The sequence below is a fragment of the Agelaius phoeniceus genome, chromosome 21 (genome assembly GCF_051311805.1).
Source record: "Agelaius phoeniceus isolate bAgePho1 chromosome 21, bAgePho1.hap1, whole genome shotgun sequence".
Classification (NCBI taxonomy): Eukaryota; Metazoa; Chordata; class Aves; order Passeriformes; family Icteridae; genus Agelaius; species Agelaius phoeniceus.
The window spans coordinates 2,633,258-2,649,927 of record NC_135285.1 but is presented as its reverse complement, the minus strand read 5'-3'; the positions used below and the strand labels follow the sequence as shown (position 1 = coordinate 2,649,927).

Genomic DNA, 16,670 nt, shown 5'->3' with positions numbered 1-16,670 from the left:
ATCTGATCTCTGCTGTGATCCAGTCCAGCCCCAAACCACAAAGGTCTGGCCCAAGGACTCCCAGCAGGTCAATCCAAGCTCAGATCCAGACCAGCAGAGCACCATCCTCCTCCTCCTCCTCCTCCTCCTCCAGGACCATCCCCAGCCCGGGTGTGCTGTGCTGGCAGAGCAGAGATCCTCCTGCTGCATCCTCTCCCCAGCATCCCAGGCATTTGCCCCAGAGCAGAGGATGCAGTGATGGCTCTTCCCAGTGAATGAGCTGTGGAGAACTCACATATCTCAAATATCCTGCCCAGGGCTATTGTGGAGAGCTGGAGTGTGGTGGAGCTCTCACCAGCCCATTGCTCTGCCCCTGCAGGGCCACAGGGACAACAGAGCCATGCAAGGATAAAGCAAAGAGCATTCCCAGCCTCAGGAAAAGCCTGGGGCACTTAGAAACCCAATGCCTTCAACTGCTGCCCTGCCCAGGCCAGGCTCCACAGGGAGTTTAAAATTAAGCTTAATGACAGCAGTGGCTGTGCTGTGAGGAGTTGGGAATTCTTGATGAGCCTGGCTGGGCTGTTCAGTGAGTTTTGGAGTCATGCCCTGGAGTTTTGCATCCAGCTGTGCAGTGCCTGAGGCACTCCTGCCTCCCCACAGACCCTGCTCCAGCGGGTGAGGTGAGGAAACACCTCAGGGAGAGCTGGACGGGCACAAAACCCTGAGAGCCAAAGGCTGGAGCACAGCAGGGAGCTGGGACAGGGGGGACACAGGACAGGGGCTTTGCCATCAGCAACACAGAGCAGGAGAAGGGCTGCCTGTGCTTGGCTCGGACCTTCCCAGGGCCCTGTCCTGCTGAACCATCCCAGGGAGGTGATGGATGGACCATGGGGGGCCAAGATGTCCTGGTGAGTCACAGGGGACAGAAGGACAGGGCACACACTGATCCCATTCCACCCACAGAGCCACCCCCAGTGAGCTGCACCTCCCTCCTTGGCATGGCCCCTCTGCCCCCACCTGCCACCCAACAATGAGGAATCTCAGCCACAGCAAACCCTTCATGCCATCCCATCCCATCTCATGGATCCCATCCCATCCCATCCCAGATCCCATCCCCTCCCCTCTTATCCCAGATCCCATCCCATGGATCCCATCCCATCCCATCCCATCCCATGGATCCCATCCCAGATCCCAGGTTCCATCCCATCCCAGATCCCATCCCCTCCCCTCCTATCCCAGATCCCATCCCATGGATCCCATCCCATCCCAGATCCCAGGTTTCATCCCATCCCATCCCATCCCAGGTTCCATCCCATCCCATCCCATGGATCCCATCCCATCCCATCCCAGATCCCATCCCAGATCCCAGATTCCATCCCCTCCCCTCCTATCCCAGATCCCATCCCATGGATCCCATCCCATCCCAGATCCCATCCCATCCCATCTCATGGATCCCATCCCAGATCCCATCCCATGGATCCCATCCCATCCCAGGTTCCATCCCATCCCAGATCCCATCCCATGGATCCCATCCCATCCCAGATCCCATCCCCTCCCCTCCTATCCCAGATCCCATCCCAATCCCATCCCAGGGATGCAGGGAGCTGCTGTGAGTGCAGCACTGCCCACTGTGGCTGTAACTCACCATGAATGACTGCCAGTCCTCCCTGGAGTTCCTCCAGAGGACGATGCTGGGGACACCGGGGGTGCCAGCAGGGCCGGGGTCACCGGGGGGGCCCATCCTGCCCATGGCCCCTGGGTAGCCCTGCAGGGACAAGGACAAAGGCAGCTCCTTAAAACCAGCAGGGATTTGGGCCCCAGCACAGGCTGGACACTGAGCCAGGGGCTGCAGGGCTGCAGGACAAAAGTCCCTGAGGTGAATCCATGGATATGGACTGGGGCTGGGCTGTGGGACACAGCAGGGTCCCCCCTGCAGGTGACCTGAGCTGAAGCTGCTCCATCGCCCACTGAGAGCTCAAAGGGAAGAGAGCAGCTGGTGCAGGCAGCCCAGTCACAGAATCAGAAAATATCCTGAGCTGGAGGGACCCCAAGGATCATCAAACCCAGCCCCTGTCCCTGCCCAGCCCCTGTCCCAGCAACCCCAGCCTGGGCATCCCTGGCAGCGCTGCCCAAAGGCTCCTGGAGCTCTGGCAGCCTCGGGGCCGTGCCCATTCCCTGGGGAGCCTGGGCAGTGCCAGCACCCTCTGGGGGAAGAACCTTGCCCTGAGCTCAGCCTGAGCTGCCCTGGCCCAGCCCCAGCCGTGCCCTGGCTCCTGTCCCTGGCCCAGAGCAGAGATGGGAGCTGCCCCTCGGGAGGAGCTGCAGCCCCGGGGAGCTCTGCCCTCACTCTGCTCCAGCTGAACAACCCCAGAGCCCTCAGCTGCCCCTCACAGCCCCTCCAGACCCTTCCCTTGTTCCTCTGAACACTCTCTAATAACTCAATGTCATTTTTAATATTGTGGTGCCCAAAACTGCCCCAGAACTCAAACCTGGCTTAATCCTGAGCCTGGGCTTAAAGTAGCAACTAAACCCAGCTCCTTCCTCTTCCAAACTCACAGACAGGGCCACCACCCTGCTGTCACAGACATGTTTTATGAAAAATACTTTCTTTAGGATTTTTCTTCCTGAGAAGCCTCAGGTACAAAATGTAACCAATGGTTATCTGCTGCTGTGGAATGCAACAGGTGCATCTGGGATTGGTCTCATGTGGTTGTTTCTAATTAATGGCCAATCACAGCCCAGCTGGCTCAGACTCTTTGTCCCAGCCACAAGCCTTTGTTATCATTCTTTTCTATTCTATTCTTAGCCAGCCTTCTGATGGAATCCTTTCTTCTATTCTTTTAGTATAGTTTTAATATATCTCATAAAATAATAAATCAGCCTTCTGAAACATGGAGTCAGATCCTCATCTCTTCCCTCATCCTGGGACCCCTGTGAACACCATCACACCCTGTAGCTTCAGGAGCTCCCACTGCCCCCTGGATGAAAAACCCCCAAACCAACCCAAAAAAATCCCCAAAAACCAACCCAAACCATCGGTGGTGTTTGCCCCACACCCTCCACCCCCGTTTTTGTGGGTGCTCACTTTGTCTCCTTTGGGTCCCGCCAGTCCCCGTCGGCCAGGACAGCCCTGAAAGGCAAAGGAGCAGAGCTGTGACCCCAAAGGGAGATCCCACAGTGACTGAGTGACCCCACCTCAATGCAGAACCAGGCAGGTGGGAGATCCTGGCCTTTGGGGGTGACAGCAATTCCTGCTGCAGCTCTGGCAGCCTCAGTTCCAGACCCCAGCTCTGTTCTGAGCCTGGAGGTCACCAGGTCTGAGCCCACAGAGCTCCAGGGCTCAGCTCCCTCTCCCTGGGGGCCCCAGAGCCCCCCTGCTCTCCATCCTCAGGAGCAGCAACAGGACAAGGGAAGGCTGCCAGGCTGGGGACACATCTTATGGCTCTCAGTGCCACCACTGAGCTCCAGTCCAGAATCCCAGCCTGGTTTGGGCTGGAGGGGACCTTAAATCCCATCCCATCCCACCCCTGCCATGGCAGGGACACCTCCCACTGTCCCAGGCTGCTCCCAGCCCTGTCCAGCCTGGCCTTGGGCACTGCCAGGGATCCAGGGGCAGCCCCAGCTGCTCTGGGCACCCTGTGCCAGGGCCTGCCCACCTTCAGAGAAAAGATTTTTTCCTAATATCCCACCTAAACCTGCTCTTTTCCCATGCTGTTTGCCAAGCTCTTTTCCTGCCCTTTCCCCACTCCCCTTCTCCAGCCTCTCCATGCCCTCAAGAGCCCTTTCCCATCTTTCCTGTCAGCTCCCCAACTCCCAAAGCTGGGCTGGAGCTCTGGGACCAGTGTGTTCATCCAGGACACTCAGGAGCAAGGACACAAATGCCATCTCCAGCCTTTCTGCAGCAGAGGAAAGCAGTTCCCTGTCACAGACATCTTTTATGAAAAGTCCTTTCCTTAGGATTTTTCCTCCTGAGAAGCTGAGAGGCCTCAGGAACAAAATGTAACCAATGGTTATCTGCTGCTGTGGAATGCAACAGGTGCATCTGGGATTGGGCTCATGGGGTTGTTTCTAATTAATGGCCAATCACAGTCAGCTGGCTCAGACAGAGAGCCAAGCCACAAGCCTTTGTTATCATTCTTTCTTTTTCTATTCTTAGCTGGCCTGTGACCGTGTTCACAGGGGTTCTTGGATGAGGGAAGGGACAAGGATCTGACTCCATGTTTCAGAAGGCTGATTTAGTATTTTATGATCTATATTACATTAAAACTATACTAAAAGAATAGAAGAAAGGATTTCATCAGAAGGCTGGCTAAGAATAGAATAGGAAAGAATGATAACAAAGGTTTGTGGCTGGTACTCTCTGTCTGAGCCAGCTGACTGTGATTGGCCATTAATTAGAAACAACCACATGAGCCCAATCCCAGATGCACCTGTTGCATTCCACAGCAGCAGATAACCATTGGTTACATTTTGTTCCTGAGGCCTCTCAGCTTCTCAGGAGAAAAGATCCTAAGGAAAGGATTTTTCATAAAAAATGTCAGTGACACTAGCCTTCTGATGAAATCCTTTCTTCTATTCTTTTAATATAGTTTTAATATAATAGATATCATAAAATAATAAAATAATAAATAGAGATAATAAAATAATAAAATAAATGAAACATGGAGTCAGATCCTCGTCTCTTCCCTCATCCTCAGACCCCTGTGAGCACAGTCCCAGTTCCCCTGGCTGGGTCCCTCCTGCAGGCTGACAGCAGGGCTGTCACACCTCGTGACGTTTCCTTTGCTTCTGGGATTTTTTCAGCCTCCAGCATCTGTTCCTTTTGCCATTTTCTGCTATTTTTGTAGGCAAGAGAGATGGCTTGAGGGGGAAGTTAGCAGGCCTAAATTTAAACCAAGCCTGGCTCAGGGATGATGGATTTAGTGCCAGGTCCCTCAAGCACAGCCATGGAAACAGCCCTGCAGGACCCCCCAGGCCCAGGCAGAGCCCACAGCTTCCACAGGGATGAAGGAAAGGGGAAGAGAGGGTGCCCAGGGTCACTTTGATGGGGAAATAAAATAAAATTTTCTAAAGAAATTGTTGAGAAAATGGAACCAAATGAGGGGAATAATTTTGGCAGGATAAACAAACATGGAAAAATATTTAAAACCATTTTCCACCTACTCCTCAATGAAGAGAAGACTCCTCTAAAGCTTTTTCTATTTCTATTTTTCTATAAATAAAATAAAATTTTCTAAAGAAATTTTAAGAAAATGGAACCAAATGAGGGGAATAATTTTGGCAGGATAAACAAACATGGAAAAATATTTAAAACCATTTTTCAGCTACTCCTCAATGAAGACAAGACTCCTCTAAAGCTTTTTCTATTTCAAGTTTACATTCTTTTTACAATTTTCCTTTTTTCCATCCTCAATGAAGACGTGACTCCTCTAAACATTTCCCTGGTCTAAATTTACCTTTTTTTTTCTAAATTTCCCTTTTTTCATCCTCTACAATGACTGAATGACTTGCAAAACAGTCAGAACTTATTAAAAGATTAATTCAGTGCTCTGCTTTGAACCTGGCATCAGTCTGGGGGTGAAGAAGCCCAAACCAACGACGCCAGCTGGGTCCATGGGTGGGTGCAGGGGTTTGTGTGGGGACTGCAGGAGATGGCTTGGTCCCCTCTGATCCCCTCAGCCTAATTCTGGGCTGGACAGTGTGAAATAAAAACCCACAGTGTGATTAAATGATTTGAGACCATCCCTAGAGCAAGGAGGACAAGGCAATCATCTCCTCTCCAGTGAAGTTTCTCCAGGAATATCAAAAACCTTTTCAAAAGATCAATGCACAGCCCCACTGTGCCTGCACGGAGAGGGTTCCCCACCCTGGAGAAGGTTTCCCATTCTGGGGAATATTTCCCATCCTAGAAAAGCTCCCCCACCCTGGAGAACGTTTCCGATTCTGGAGAAAGTTCCCCACCCTGGGAAAGTTTCTCCATCCTGGGGAACATTTCCCACCCCAGAGAAGTTTCCCCATCCTGGAGGTTTCCCATCCTGGGGAAATTTCTCCATCCTGGGGACTGTTTCCCACCCTGTGGAAGGTTCTCCATCCTGGGGAACATTTTCCATCCTAGAGAAGGTTTCTCACCCTGGGGAAGTTTCTCCACCCTGGGGAAGGTTTCCCATCCTGGGGAAGGTTTCCCATCCTGGGGAAAGTTTCCCACCCTGTGGAAGGTTCTCCATCCTGGGGAACATTTCTCATCCTGGGGAAGGTTCTCCACTCCAGAGAAGTTTCCCATTCTGGAGAAGGTTCCCCATCCTAAGGAAGTTTCTCCACCCTGGGGAAGGTTTCCTATCCTGGGGAAGTTTCCCTATCCTGGAGAACTTTCCCCATCCTGGAGGTTCCCCACCCTGAAGAACATTTCCCACCTTGGAGAAGGTTTCTCACCCTGGGGAAGTTTCCCCATCCTGGGAAACCTTCCCCATCCTAGAGAACATTTCCCATCCTGGGGAAGGTTCCCCATCCTGGAGAAGTTTCTCCATCCTGGAGAACATTTCCCACCTTGGAGAAGGTTTCTCACCCTAGGGAAGTTTCCCCATTCTAGAGAACATTTCCCATCCTGGGGAAGGTTCCCCATCTTGGAGAAGTTTCTCCATCCTGGGGAACGTTTCGCACCCTGGAGAAGGTTTCCTGCCCTGGGGAAGTTTCTCCATCCTGGGGCATGTTTCCCAATCCTGGGGAACATTTCCCCACCCTGGAGAACGTTTTCCACCCTGGAGAAGGTTCCCCATTCCAAGGAAGGTTTCCCACCCTGGGGAAGTTTCCCCACCCTGGAGATTTCCCACTCTGGAGGAGTTTCTCCATCCTGGAGAAGTTTCCCATCCTGAGGAAGTTTCCCCACCCTAGAAAAGGTTCCCCACCCTGTGGAAGTTTCCCTGCCCTGGGGAAGCCTTCCCTGTGCAGTGTCCCCATCCCAGCAGCCCTTCCCCACCGCTCCCCTCCCTCTCCCTGCACTCACCGGCAGCCCCGGCGGTCCCGGCAGCCCCGGCGGCCCCGGTTTCACCACACAGCCCCGCTGTGCCACCCCCAGTCCAGGCTGTCCCGCTCCAAGAGGCGTCTCCTGGCCACCCAGCCCTGTCCCTGCCCTCAGGGGACCTCTGGGGACGTTTCCCTTGGGAGCAGCCCCCGGATGAGCAGGGGGGGACTCCTTGGGGAAGGGTTTGCCGGGCAGGAGCCGCCGCGTGCCCGCGTCCCCCGACAGCTTCTCCGTGGTGATGTTCTCCTCCTGGGGCTCTGAGCCACGCTCCTTCTTGGCTGCTCGAGGAGGCTTGATGGAGGCTCCTGGGTGGAGGAAGCACTGTCAGATTCCCAGCAATTGTGATGGAGAAAAGGAGGAAAATCGTGGACTCACCCGAGCTTCTCCCGAGCGCTGGCCTGCCAGGGCTGGTGATTTTATTGTAGGTGGAGTTCAGCAGCTCAAAGCCTTCATCCTCGATGGAATGGCTGCCCTCATCCTCCTCCTCCTCCTCAGCTGATGGCATCTCGTGAGCATAGAGGGAAGCCAGGGCACTGTCATCAGGCTGGAGGTTGAGGGTCCCCTGGGTGTCCTCCCACGGCCAAGGTGGCCCCGGGGCCAAATCTGAACTGGTCAGTCTGGAGTCCTGAAAAAGGAGAAGGGAAAAAATGAAGTTTGAAGGGTTCACTTATTTTTTCCCCTCTTTCCTGCCCAGAGAGGTGGTGGAGTCACCAGCCCTGGGAGTGTCCATGGAATGAGTGGATGTGGCACTGAGTGCTCTGCTCTGGGTGACACGGTGGGGATCGGTCACAGGCTGGACTCAATGGCCTTGGAGATCATTTCCAACCTTGATGATTCTATAATTCCTCATTTCCCACATGCAGGAATGCTGCTGGGGGAACAATGCAGGGCACAGCTTGTGAGCACCGGGCAGGAGCCCTCAAATTCTGGGACAGCTCATCCAGAACAAACAGACACTGCACCCAGCTGCAAACCAAAACTCACCTTCCATCAGGGACACCTGGGCAGGGCCTGCCCCCCTCCCAGTTTTTGGCATCAGTTCTCCCACTGAGCCACCCCTGTGCCATGCACATATCTGATGTCTGGGTTATCAAAGTCATCTTTTCCAGGTTGTTTTTTTTTTGCTTTCCTGTTGCACAGATGCTCACGGTGCTCACAACAGGCACCAGAGCTTTAGGATTTTATCACCCATCTGAGGAATAATAAATTAGGTTTGGAAAATCATTTCCCCCTGGCCTGTCAGTATTTTCCTGAAAAAGGAAAGGCTGGCACTGAAGGGAGCCTGGGGGTCTGGGCATGGCCAGGCACTGCCACCACTTCCCACAACAGGAGATGGGCCATGCATCCCTGAAGAAAACTGGGGAGAGTGGGAAGCAGGGAGAATAAACACCACTGATAAGGAGCTGCCCTTGAAGGCTACCCCACCATGGGAGCCTGCTCTGTTACCCTTTGTTAGGTTGTTTTCATAGAATCCCAGAATGGTTTGGGTTGGAAGAGACCTTAAATCCCATCCAGTGCCACCCCTGCCATGGCAGGGACACCTCCCACTGTCCCAGGTGCTCCCAGCCCTGTCCAGCCTGGCCTTGGGCACTGCCAGGGATCCAGGGGCAGCCCCAGCTGCTCTGGGCACCCTGTGCCAGGGCCTGCCCACCCTCACAGGGAACAATTCCCAATTCCCAATATCCCATCCAGCCCTGCCCTCTGGCACTGGGAGCCATTCCCTGGGTCCTGTCCCTCCATCCCTTGTCCCCAGTCCCTCTCCAGCTCTCCTGGAGCTCCTGTAGGCTCTGGAAGGGGCTCTGAGCTCTCCCTGGATCCCACAGCCCAACAACAGAAATCCAATCTGGAGAGCAATCACTCAAGAGTTCCAGCGGATGTATAAAGTGGCAGCAGGGATCAATGTGTCCCTTCATCCTCTGGATTCTGCTGTTCCTGCACATCCCAAGGCTCCTGGTGCTCTCCTGGGGCAGTGGTGCCAGCAGGTCAGAGGGGCTCAGAGCCCCCACCACACAACTCCCCCCTGGAGCAGCTGCAAATCTCCAAGGGCTGGGAGGGGGAGACAGCACAAGGCCAGGAGGAGCCTCCTGGATGCTTGCACCAATTTAATTTAAGGCAGTGACTGTCACAGACATCTTTTATGGAAAATCCTTTCCTTGGGATTTTTCCTCCTGAGAAGCTGAGAGGCCTCAGGAACAAAATGTAACCAATGGTTATCTGCTGCTGTGGAATGCAACAGGTGCATCTGGGATTGGGCTCATGTGGTTGTTTCTAATTAATGGCCAATCACAGCCCAGCTGGCTTGGACAGAGAGTCCAAGCCACAAACCTTTGTTATCATTCTTTCTTTTTCTATTCTTAGCCAGCCTTCTGATGAAATCCTTTCTTCTATTCTTTTAGTATAGTTTTAATGTAATATATCTCATAAAATAATAAATCAGCCTTCTGAAACATGGAGTCAGATCCTCATCTCTTCCCTCATCCTGGGACCCCTGTGAACACGGTCACAAGTGATTTGCCCAGGGCTCTCTCTGACCTCTGCTGTCACCTTGAATGGTCCCTGCAGGTCCCAAGGGCTCTGTCAGCCCTGCAACCTCCAGCAGGGCCCAGGCACTGCCCTTGGATGGGGGAAAACTGCAACGCTGGGAGAAATGTCCACACTCAACACCCAGACACTGACTGGAAAAGGAATGAAACTGCAGAGTTCCTGCATTTCAAAATCCCACCACTTTTCCACCCAGCACCACTGAAAGCCCCTCAGGCTGGGCTGGTGGGTGTGGAGCTCCTGGAGCTGCTCTCCTGGAGGAGCTGCAACATTTCCAGCAGCCCCCATGGCCACCAGCCCTGCCTGGAGCTGCTCTGGGCTCCCACCAGGCTCCATGGGGACAGGGACAGCGTGTGGCACCTGGAGCCGGTGGCACCAGCCCTGCCTGGAGCCTGCTCCCTTTGCCTCCATGGGGACAGGGACAGCGTGTGGCACCTGGAGCCGGTGGCACCAGCCCTGCCTGGTGGCTCCTGGTGGAGGAGCTGCCTGAGGAAGCAGCTGAGAGGAGTCACTAGAGGGAGATGCAGCCCCACGCTTGCCTTGCAGGGTCGGAGGGAGGACCTGGAGAGTCCTTCCCATCCTTCTTCCCACATTCCATGGGCTGAGCCCTTCACCTGAGCTCCAAGAGGTTTCACAGGGAATGCTGAGAGCCAGAGAGAAGTTTGATCAGAGGATCCACGTTCACCCCTGGAAGAATTTCCTACCAAGGTCATTGACACAGAAACCAAGAAAGAAAGAAGGAGAAATAAGAGAAACCTGCAACTGCCTGTTCCAATGAGAACTTTGTCTGTGACCAATGAGTAAAGTGTAAACTGATGAGTTTGTAAGGATGTATAAAAAGCATGCAGGCTAGAATGAAAGCAGTTTGAAGCCTGCTGAAAATGGAGTGTGTTGCTTTGTGTTGTGACCATCTCAACTCTGACACCATTCTGTCCTGCTCCATTGCCTTGGGAGCACCAAGCAGGGAAAGCAACAATTTCCCAGCCAGAAGGGGATGATCCTTCAGGTGAGAACCCAACAGGCCAAGCCCCATCTGGGGTGACCCCAGGAGGCAGAGGAGCTCCAAAGGCAGCAGGAGCTGCTGGAGCTTTGACTCTGCTGCCATCACATTGGAGATTTCCCAGCTCTTCCCATCCCAAATGCAGGAGAAAAGGGAAATTTTCACTTTTAAGTGTTCAGCTTTTAGGTTTGAAGAGATTCTTTTGTAAACACCTGAAGTGGGGAGCTGAAAAAAGAGTTGAAATAAAGAATTTTTCTTTCAGAAATTAAACCATGAAGCAGCGCGGTTTTGATGTTACATTTTTGGTGCTTTGGGGGGTTTCTGATTAAAAGCAGGTCTTGAAACACACCTTTAATGGTGAAAAAAAAATAAATCAATGTATTTCAGCTTCCCAACTTGATCTGTATTTCTCCCTCCAACCAATTTTTCTAGTTTTAATCCAAAGTGGTAATTTCCTTACAACACATTTTGCAATCCCCAGGACTGGAAAGTTCCAGCTACAGCAACTTGGTGCCCCATTTTGTACACCTTGAAGTGGAAAATGAATGGAAGACAGCAGCACCTCTCTGCTCCATAGGGCTGCCAGATCAACCCCAGGGGCAACAACAGCCAGAAATTTAAAAACCAGCTCCTCAAAGAACAGCTACCTGTGGATAACAGCTGGCAGATGGTGTCAGGGAATGGTTTGGGTTGGAAAAGACCTCAAATCCCATCTCATTCCACCCCTGAAAAGGGCAGGGACACTGTCAGGACCCAGGACATCCCTCTGGCTGTCCTGAGCAGCCCAGACCCCTGCCAGGGGGCTCAGAGACCCTGGCACAGAGCCCAAGATGCCCCTGTGGTTTTTGATTATGACTCATGGAGCAAATTACCAACCTTAGATGAAGATCTGCAAGCCATGACAAATTAAGTAGAATGACAGTGAATTTATCACAAGGTGAAAAAGTAGATTTTGGGGTTTTAGAATGGGGATTCAGGGGGCAAGATGGAGGGAACTGGGTGTGTCCAGCCTTTCTCCTTCTTCTTCTTGGCCTCCATCTTCTGCTGTGATGGTGGCACTTTGGGATTGGTTTAGAGTAGAAGCTCAGTGTCTAACACAGGTGATGGGTATTGGGAAGGAATTGTAAATATTGTACAGGTAGTTTTTAGTATAAAAAGATAACATTGCCCTGGGGGCAGGCAGAGTGCCTCTGACTGTCTTACTGAGCAGACCTCAGCTGGACAGGAGAAAGAATTTTATAGATAAGGAACAATAAACAACCTTGAGACCAAGAACTGAAGAGCTCTGACTCCTTCTTCAAGCAATGGTCTGGGAAAAGAGACTTTCCAACTTTCCTTGGGCTCACTTTGACCAGCTAGAGATCCTGACAGGACACCTTCAATGGGCCAGGTTGCTCAGATCTCCATGCAACGTGACCAGCAGGAGAGGAAAAGTGTGGTGAGAATTCCTGAATCTAATTAGGCAGGAGCTGAGAGGAGCTGCAGGAGCTGGAGAGCTCAGGTTCCCAAGAGGTGATGCTGGTGCAGAGCAGCCCCACAGGATGTGCCAGCCTGGGAACCCCAGTGGGAAGCCACATCCAGGCCTGGCAGCTGGCACTGGGAGCCCAGAATTCCCACACAGTAAAGAAAAAAAAGGGGTTTTAATTCAACTTCAACACTTGACATGGGAAAGGTCCACTCTGGAAACTCCCATCTGGCAAGGCTCAGGGGAAAAGGGGCTCTAAGGAGAAATTACTGAGGCACAAGGCTGAATTATATTGGTTTGTGTAAACACAACTAAAAGCCAAAATCAATAGAATCCATCCTTGCTCCTCCAAAGTGGCCAAATTTAGAGGAGAACCAGCTGAGAGGGACAAATTGGGAACAGCTCTGAAGCTGCCCAAAAGCGTGAGAGTCGAGTGAGGCATGTGGGTGTGAATCCCAGAAATTCCAGCTGGGAGGTGGGGAAGGAGCCCAGATTGGAAGCAGCCATTAGGGATGACAAAACAGAAGGGAAAAAAGAAGGAATTGGCACGTGGCAAGCAAGGCAGGGTCTGTGATTTGCAGAAAATTGGATTAAAGAAGGAAGATAAAGGCAGGAGAAGTGTCTGCCCCAGCCACGTGTTGGGTCCCCATTGTCACCTGTCACGTGGCACTGACACAACCACAGCCACCACCTGGGAAGAGCTGGAGAGCCCCAGCCCTGTCCACACTTAGAAAATCCAGATGACATAACCAAATGACAAGGAAATACTTTCCATTCCAGAGGTTTCTCAATCCCAGCCCCAGAATTCCACCCCAAAAGCATTAAAACCTCAGGCTCTCCCCAGGATGAGCACTGAATTCTCAGTTTGGCTCAGAGAGCTGGGGAAGCTCCAGGGGACTGACTGGGAAAAGGCTTTGTGTTGTGCCAATATGGAATTTAAAAAAAGAAAGGCATAAAAAAGGCAAACGGGAAGCTTTGAGTAATTACAGACCTCTTCCCTCAAGCTGAGCCCAAGCAAAATAACAGAACAACTGATATGGGGCTCATTAATAAAGAAACCACAGATATGCAATTAATGCCATGGTTTTGGAAAGGGTTTCTAACTTGGTATCTTGCCTGAGGAGCCTAGGAGTGTTTTATTGACAAAGATAACAATGCTGCTGCACCTCTGGAGGCCTTTGCAGCTGGAGCCACGCTCCAAAAGCTCCTCAGGGGCAAAGGGGTTAAAGCCCAGCTTGGAGCATCCCTGTTTTCAGCAGCCCAGACAACCAGCACAACATTTTGCCCTAATTTTCAGCTGGGTCAGGCTGGGCAAAACAGAGTTCAAAGCTCAGGGTCTTCTCCCAGGAAACAGATTTTTTTAATAGAAGCCTTTTCCATCCAACAGCCAAAGGTACAACATGATTCACTCAAGCTCAAGATCAGAGATAGACAATTTTAAAGTATTTTTTTTCTAGCACTTTTTAGCATCAAACCCCTAGAAGAGGCTGCATCATAGAAAAGAAAAAAAATCAAAAATCAAGGTTGGACTGATTTAAAGGAGCAATAAGTGCCAGGAAATGCCATGGGCTGTGGTGGAAGGGGATCCCAGGTCAGGTGCCAGCTGTACCTGAGGAGCTGCAGCAGCCACAGCAGGCTCTGGAGGGGATAAACCCCTCCTGGAGCTCAGCACAGCCCCTGTGCTGTGCCCTCAGCCCTGGGCATGGCCCCCTCCTCCTGCAGCTGCTCCACACCAGAGAGGCAGGAGCCGTTTGCTCCATGGAAACAGGAGCAGCTCAGCACAGGGATCCCCCAGCCCACAGGGGCTGAAATGACTGCTCACCCATACCACACCTGGGTGCTGGATTTGGGGAGGGAATACACTAAAATAATAAATAAAATAAAATAAATAAACAATAAATTAAAAATAATAAATTAAAAATTTTCGATTATTTTTATAAAATAAGTAAGCTAAATTATTTGTAGTGCCAGATCCTAAATGGGCTCCAAGAAGTTTGGAAGGGGGGGATATTTTACAAGGGCATGGAATGATAGGACAAGGAAGAACAGTTTAAACTGGAAGAGGTTTAGATGGGATATTGGGAATAAATTCTTGCCTGTGGAGGTGGGGAGGGGTGGGATGGAATTCCCAGAGAGGCTGTGGCTGCCCCTGGATCCCTGGAGATGTCCCAGGCCAGGCTGGACAGGGCTGGGAGCAGCTGGGGACAGTGGGAGGTGTCCCATGGGAACAGGATGGTTTTTATTTGGGGATCCCTGTGACCCCTCAGCAATGCCCCATTTCCCAGGGGGATGTTTGGGGCTCCCTGATGTCCTGCCCAGGCTCACATTAAAGCAGCCCAAAATCCTGAGCATCCCTGCAAGCCCCCATGGCAGGGCCAGGAGGGTTCCCTGTGCTCCCAGCACTGGTGCCTCACCTTCCCAAAGGAAAGGCAGGAGCAACCCCATCCCTCAGGGTCCTCAGCTGGGAAGGAAGGCCCTGCTGGCCCTTCCCAGGGATGTGGCTGCCCAGGGAAAGGGCCATGGAGCTGCAGCAGTGCTGGGGAAGATGAAACAGGAAAGCCTTATCAATATGATTGCCTGGCAAAAGATTTTGAGAATATGGAAACTATAAGGGAGATTGAAATGAAAGCAAGCTTTGAGATCCCTCAGTTACTGAACAGCTGGAAAACAATGGTGTGGCCAGCTGAAGGTGATTCCCTTTTGATGGAACAACACCCTCTGCCTGCAGACAGGCCCAAGGGGCAGAGCAGACCCTGCCAGCTTGGCAGAAGGGGCCCAAAGAGGAGTTTGTAGGGTTTAAAATGTAACACAGGATGGTAATGGAATGATTCTTATAGGCTGTATGGAAATGCTGTAGGATTTGTATCTTGTACTGGATTGGTCAGTGAGAATTAGAATATTCAACACAGAAGATTTATGGTATTGTAATGGGAACTTTGCTCTCTTACCCTTTTACTCTCTCTCTCTCACCCTCTCATCCTCTCTCCCCTCTCTTCTCTCAGGCCTGCTCTGAGCTGTGCCTGGCAGCTCCCAGCAGGGCCCTGTCCCCAGGCCCTTTGCAATAAACCCCAAGTTCCAGCCCTGGCTGCAGAGATCTCTCATCTCCATCCATCCCCACTGTCCCACCCCCCTGCTCCTACACAGCAGGACACGAGACACTGGTGGGAAGAACAACACCCTGGGAATCTTCTGGAAAAGCTGATGAGCAACCAAAGCCTCGCTGCCACACTCCTGGCATGTGACAAGCTCTAAAAGTCAGCAAGGCACAAAAGCTGCCCCCAGCTCATAAAATTACTGCCCTCAGCAATAACTCCCACCAGAGGCTCCTCACAGCACTTCTCTTCCCAAAACAACATTTATTTTCATGACTGGGCAGGATAAACTCAGCAAAGGTTTGGAATTGTGCAGAGGGCTTGGGTTGGGTGGAACAGCACTTGGGTTTGGGATTAAAAACCTCTAGGGTTCAGCTCAATGGGCTCTTGTCATTGCATTTATCCCACAGTGGGCTTGTGAGACAATCAATTACCCACAGATCTCATCCTACTGGGGAAACTGGATCCTGAGTGTGGCCCAGCTCTCTTCACAGAGAGCAGCAGGCACAACTTCTCCCAGGATTTTTCCTGGGAAAGGCAGTGAGAAGCTCAGAGAAGAAGAGAAAACAATTCTTATCTCTATTTGCTGCTCCTGTTGTTTGGCACTTGTGGAATGTGTTATGGAGATTGTTTACCCAAAGTGATTTGTTAATTGGACACCAGTGAAGGTTGTTTGGATTCCTTGGCCAATTGGGTCAAAGCTGTGTCCTCAGACAGTCATGGGTTTTTCTTTTAATGTTTTTTTTTCTTTTTTCATGGTTTTTTCTTTTCTTTTTCTTTAATATTTTTAGTATGGTATCTTTTTAGTACGTAATTTAGTATAGCATTAGTGCAATACACTATAGCTCAATAAAGCAATTGTTCAGGCTTCTGAATCATGGAGTCAGAGCACATTATTCCCTGGCTGGGGGAACCCTGCATCAATATCTGAGTTCTGCAGGGGCTGAGATATCAGAGCTATCAGGAACAACACCTCAAGGCCTGAGAGCAGGGAGACAGAGCTGGGCTCCAGCTGCCAGTCACATCCCCACAGGGATATTTGGTGTTATCCCAGCTTATCCAAGGAACCAGCAGCCCCAGAATCCAGGGAAACTGAAGGTGGAGGAGGAAGTTTCCCCATGAGGGCTTGTCTTTGATAGCGAGGATGGGCCAAGCCCAAGCCTTTTGTGATGGGTTTTAAAGCCCAGCACCAGGAGTATGTGCAAGTCCTGACTTCCACAGGCTGCAGGCTGCTCTGACTGGGCAGGAAGGATGGAATTTTAGGACTGAGTGAGCCTGAAGGAGTGATTCCCACACCAGCTGTGCTCACTGACAAACCCAAGCCTGAGAGAACAGAAGCGCCATGACCCAACCAAGCGTTTCCACAGAGCTTTCACAGCATTTTTAAATCAAGCAGGTATTTCCCAGCTAGTCTGGACTGCCCAAGAATTATACCAGTGAAGTTTTGTCTCTGTGGGATTTCAGCTTTGACTGTTTGGTGAATGGCTTTAGGATCCCAGGTTAAGCTGCCTTGGAAAAGCCACTCAGTTCACGAACCCTCCTGCTCTCCTTTAGGACAGGCAGTCTAAGAGAAAA

At 51.6% G+C, this 16,670-nt stretch overlaps 1 protein-coding gene across 9 annotated transcripts in view; it reads right to left on the bottom strand.

Annotated features, from left to right (window-relative positions):
• The window catches only part of LOC129129018 (uncharacterized), a 99,076-nt gene that overhangs the window by 40,600 nt on the left and 41,806 nt on the right, over nt 1-16,670 (bottom strand). For all 9 annotated transcript variants that reach the window (XM_077189341.1, XM_077189337.1, XM_077189345.1 and 6 more), the window contains 4 exons: nt 7,373-7,622; nt 6,980-7,302; nt 3,065-3,109; nt 1,625-1,744 (listed from right to left, as the gene is read on the bottom strand). In XM_077189341.1, coding sequence (XP_077045456.1) covers nt 1,625-1,744; nt 3,065-3,109; nt 6,980-7,302; nt 7,373-7,622 — 738 coding nt within the window. The remainder of the gene's footprint in view (nt 1-1,624; nt 1,745-3,064; nt 3,110-6,979; nt 7,303-7,372; nt 7,623-16,670) is intronic.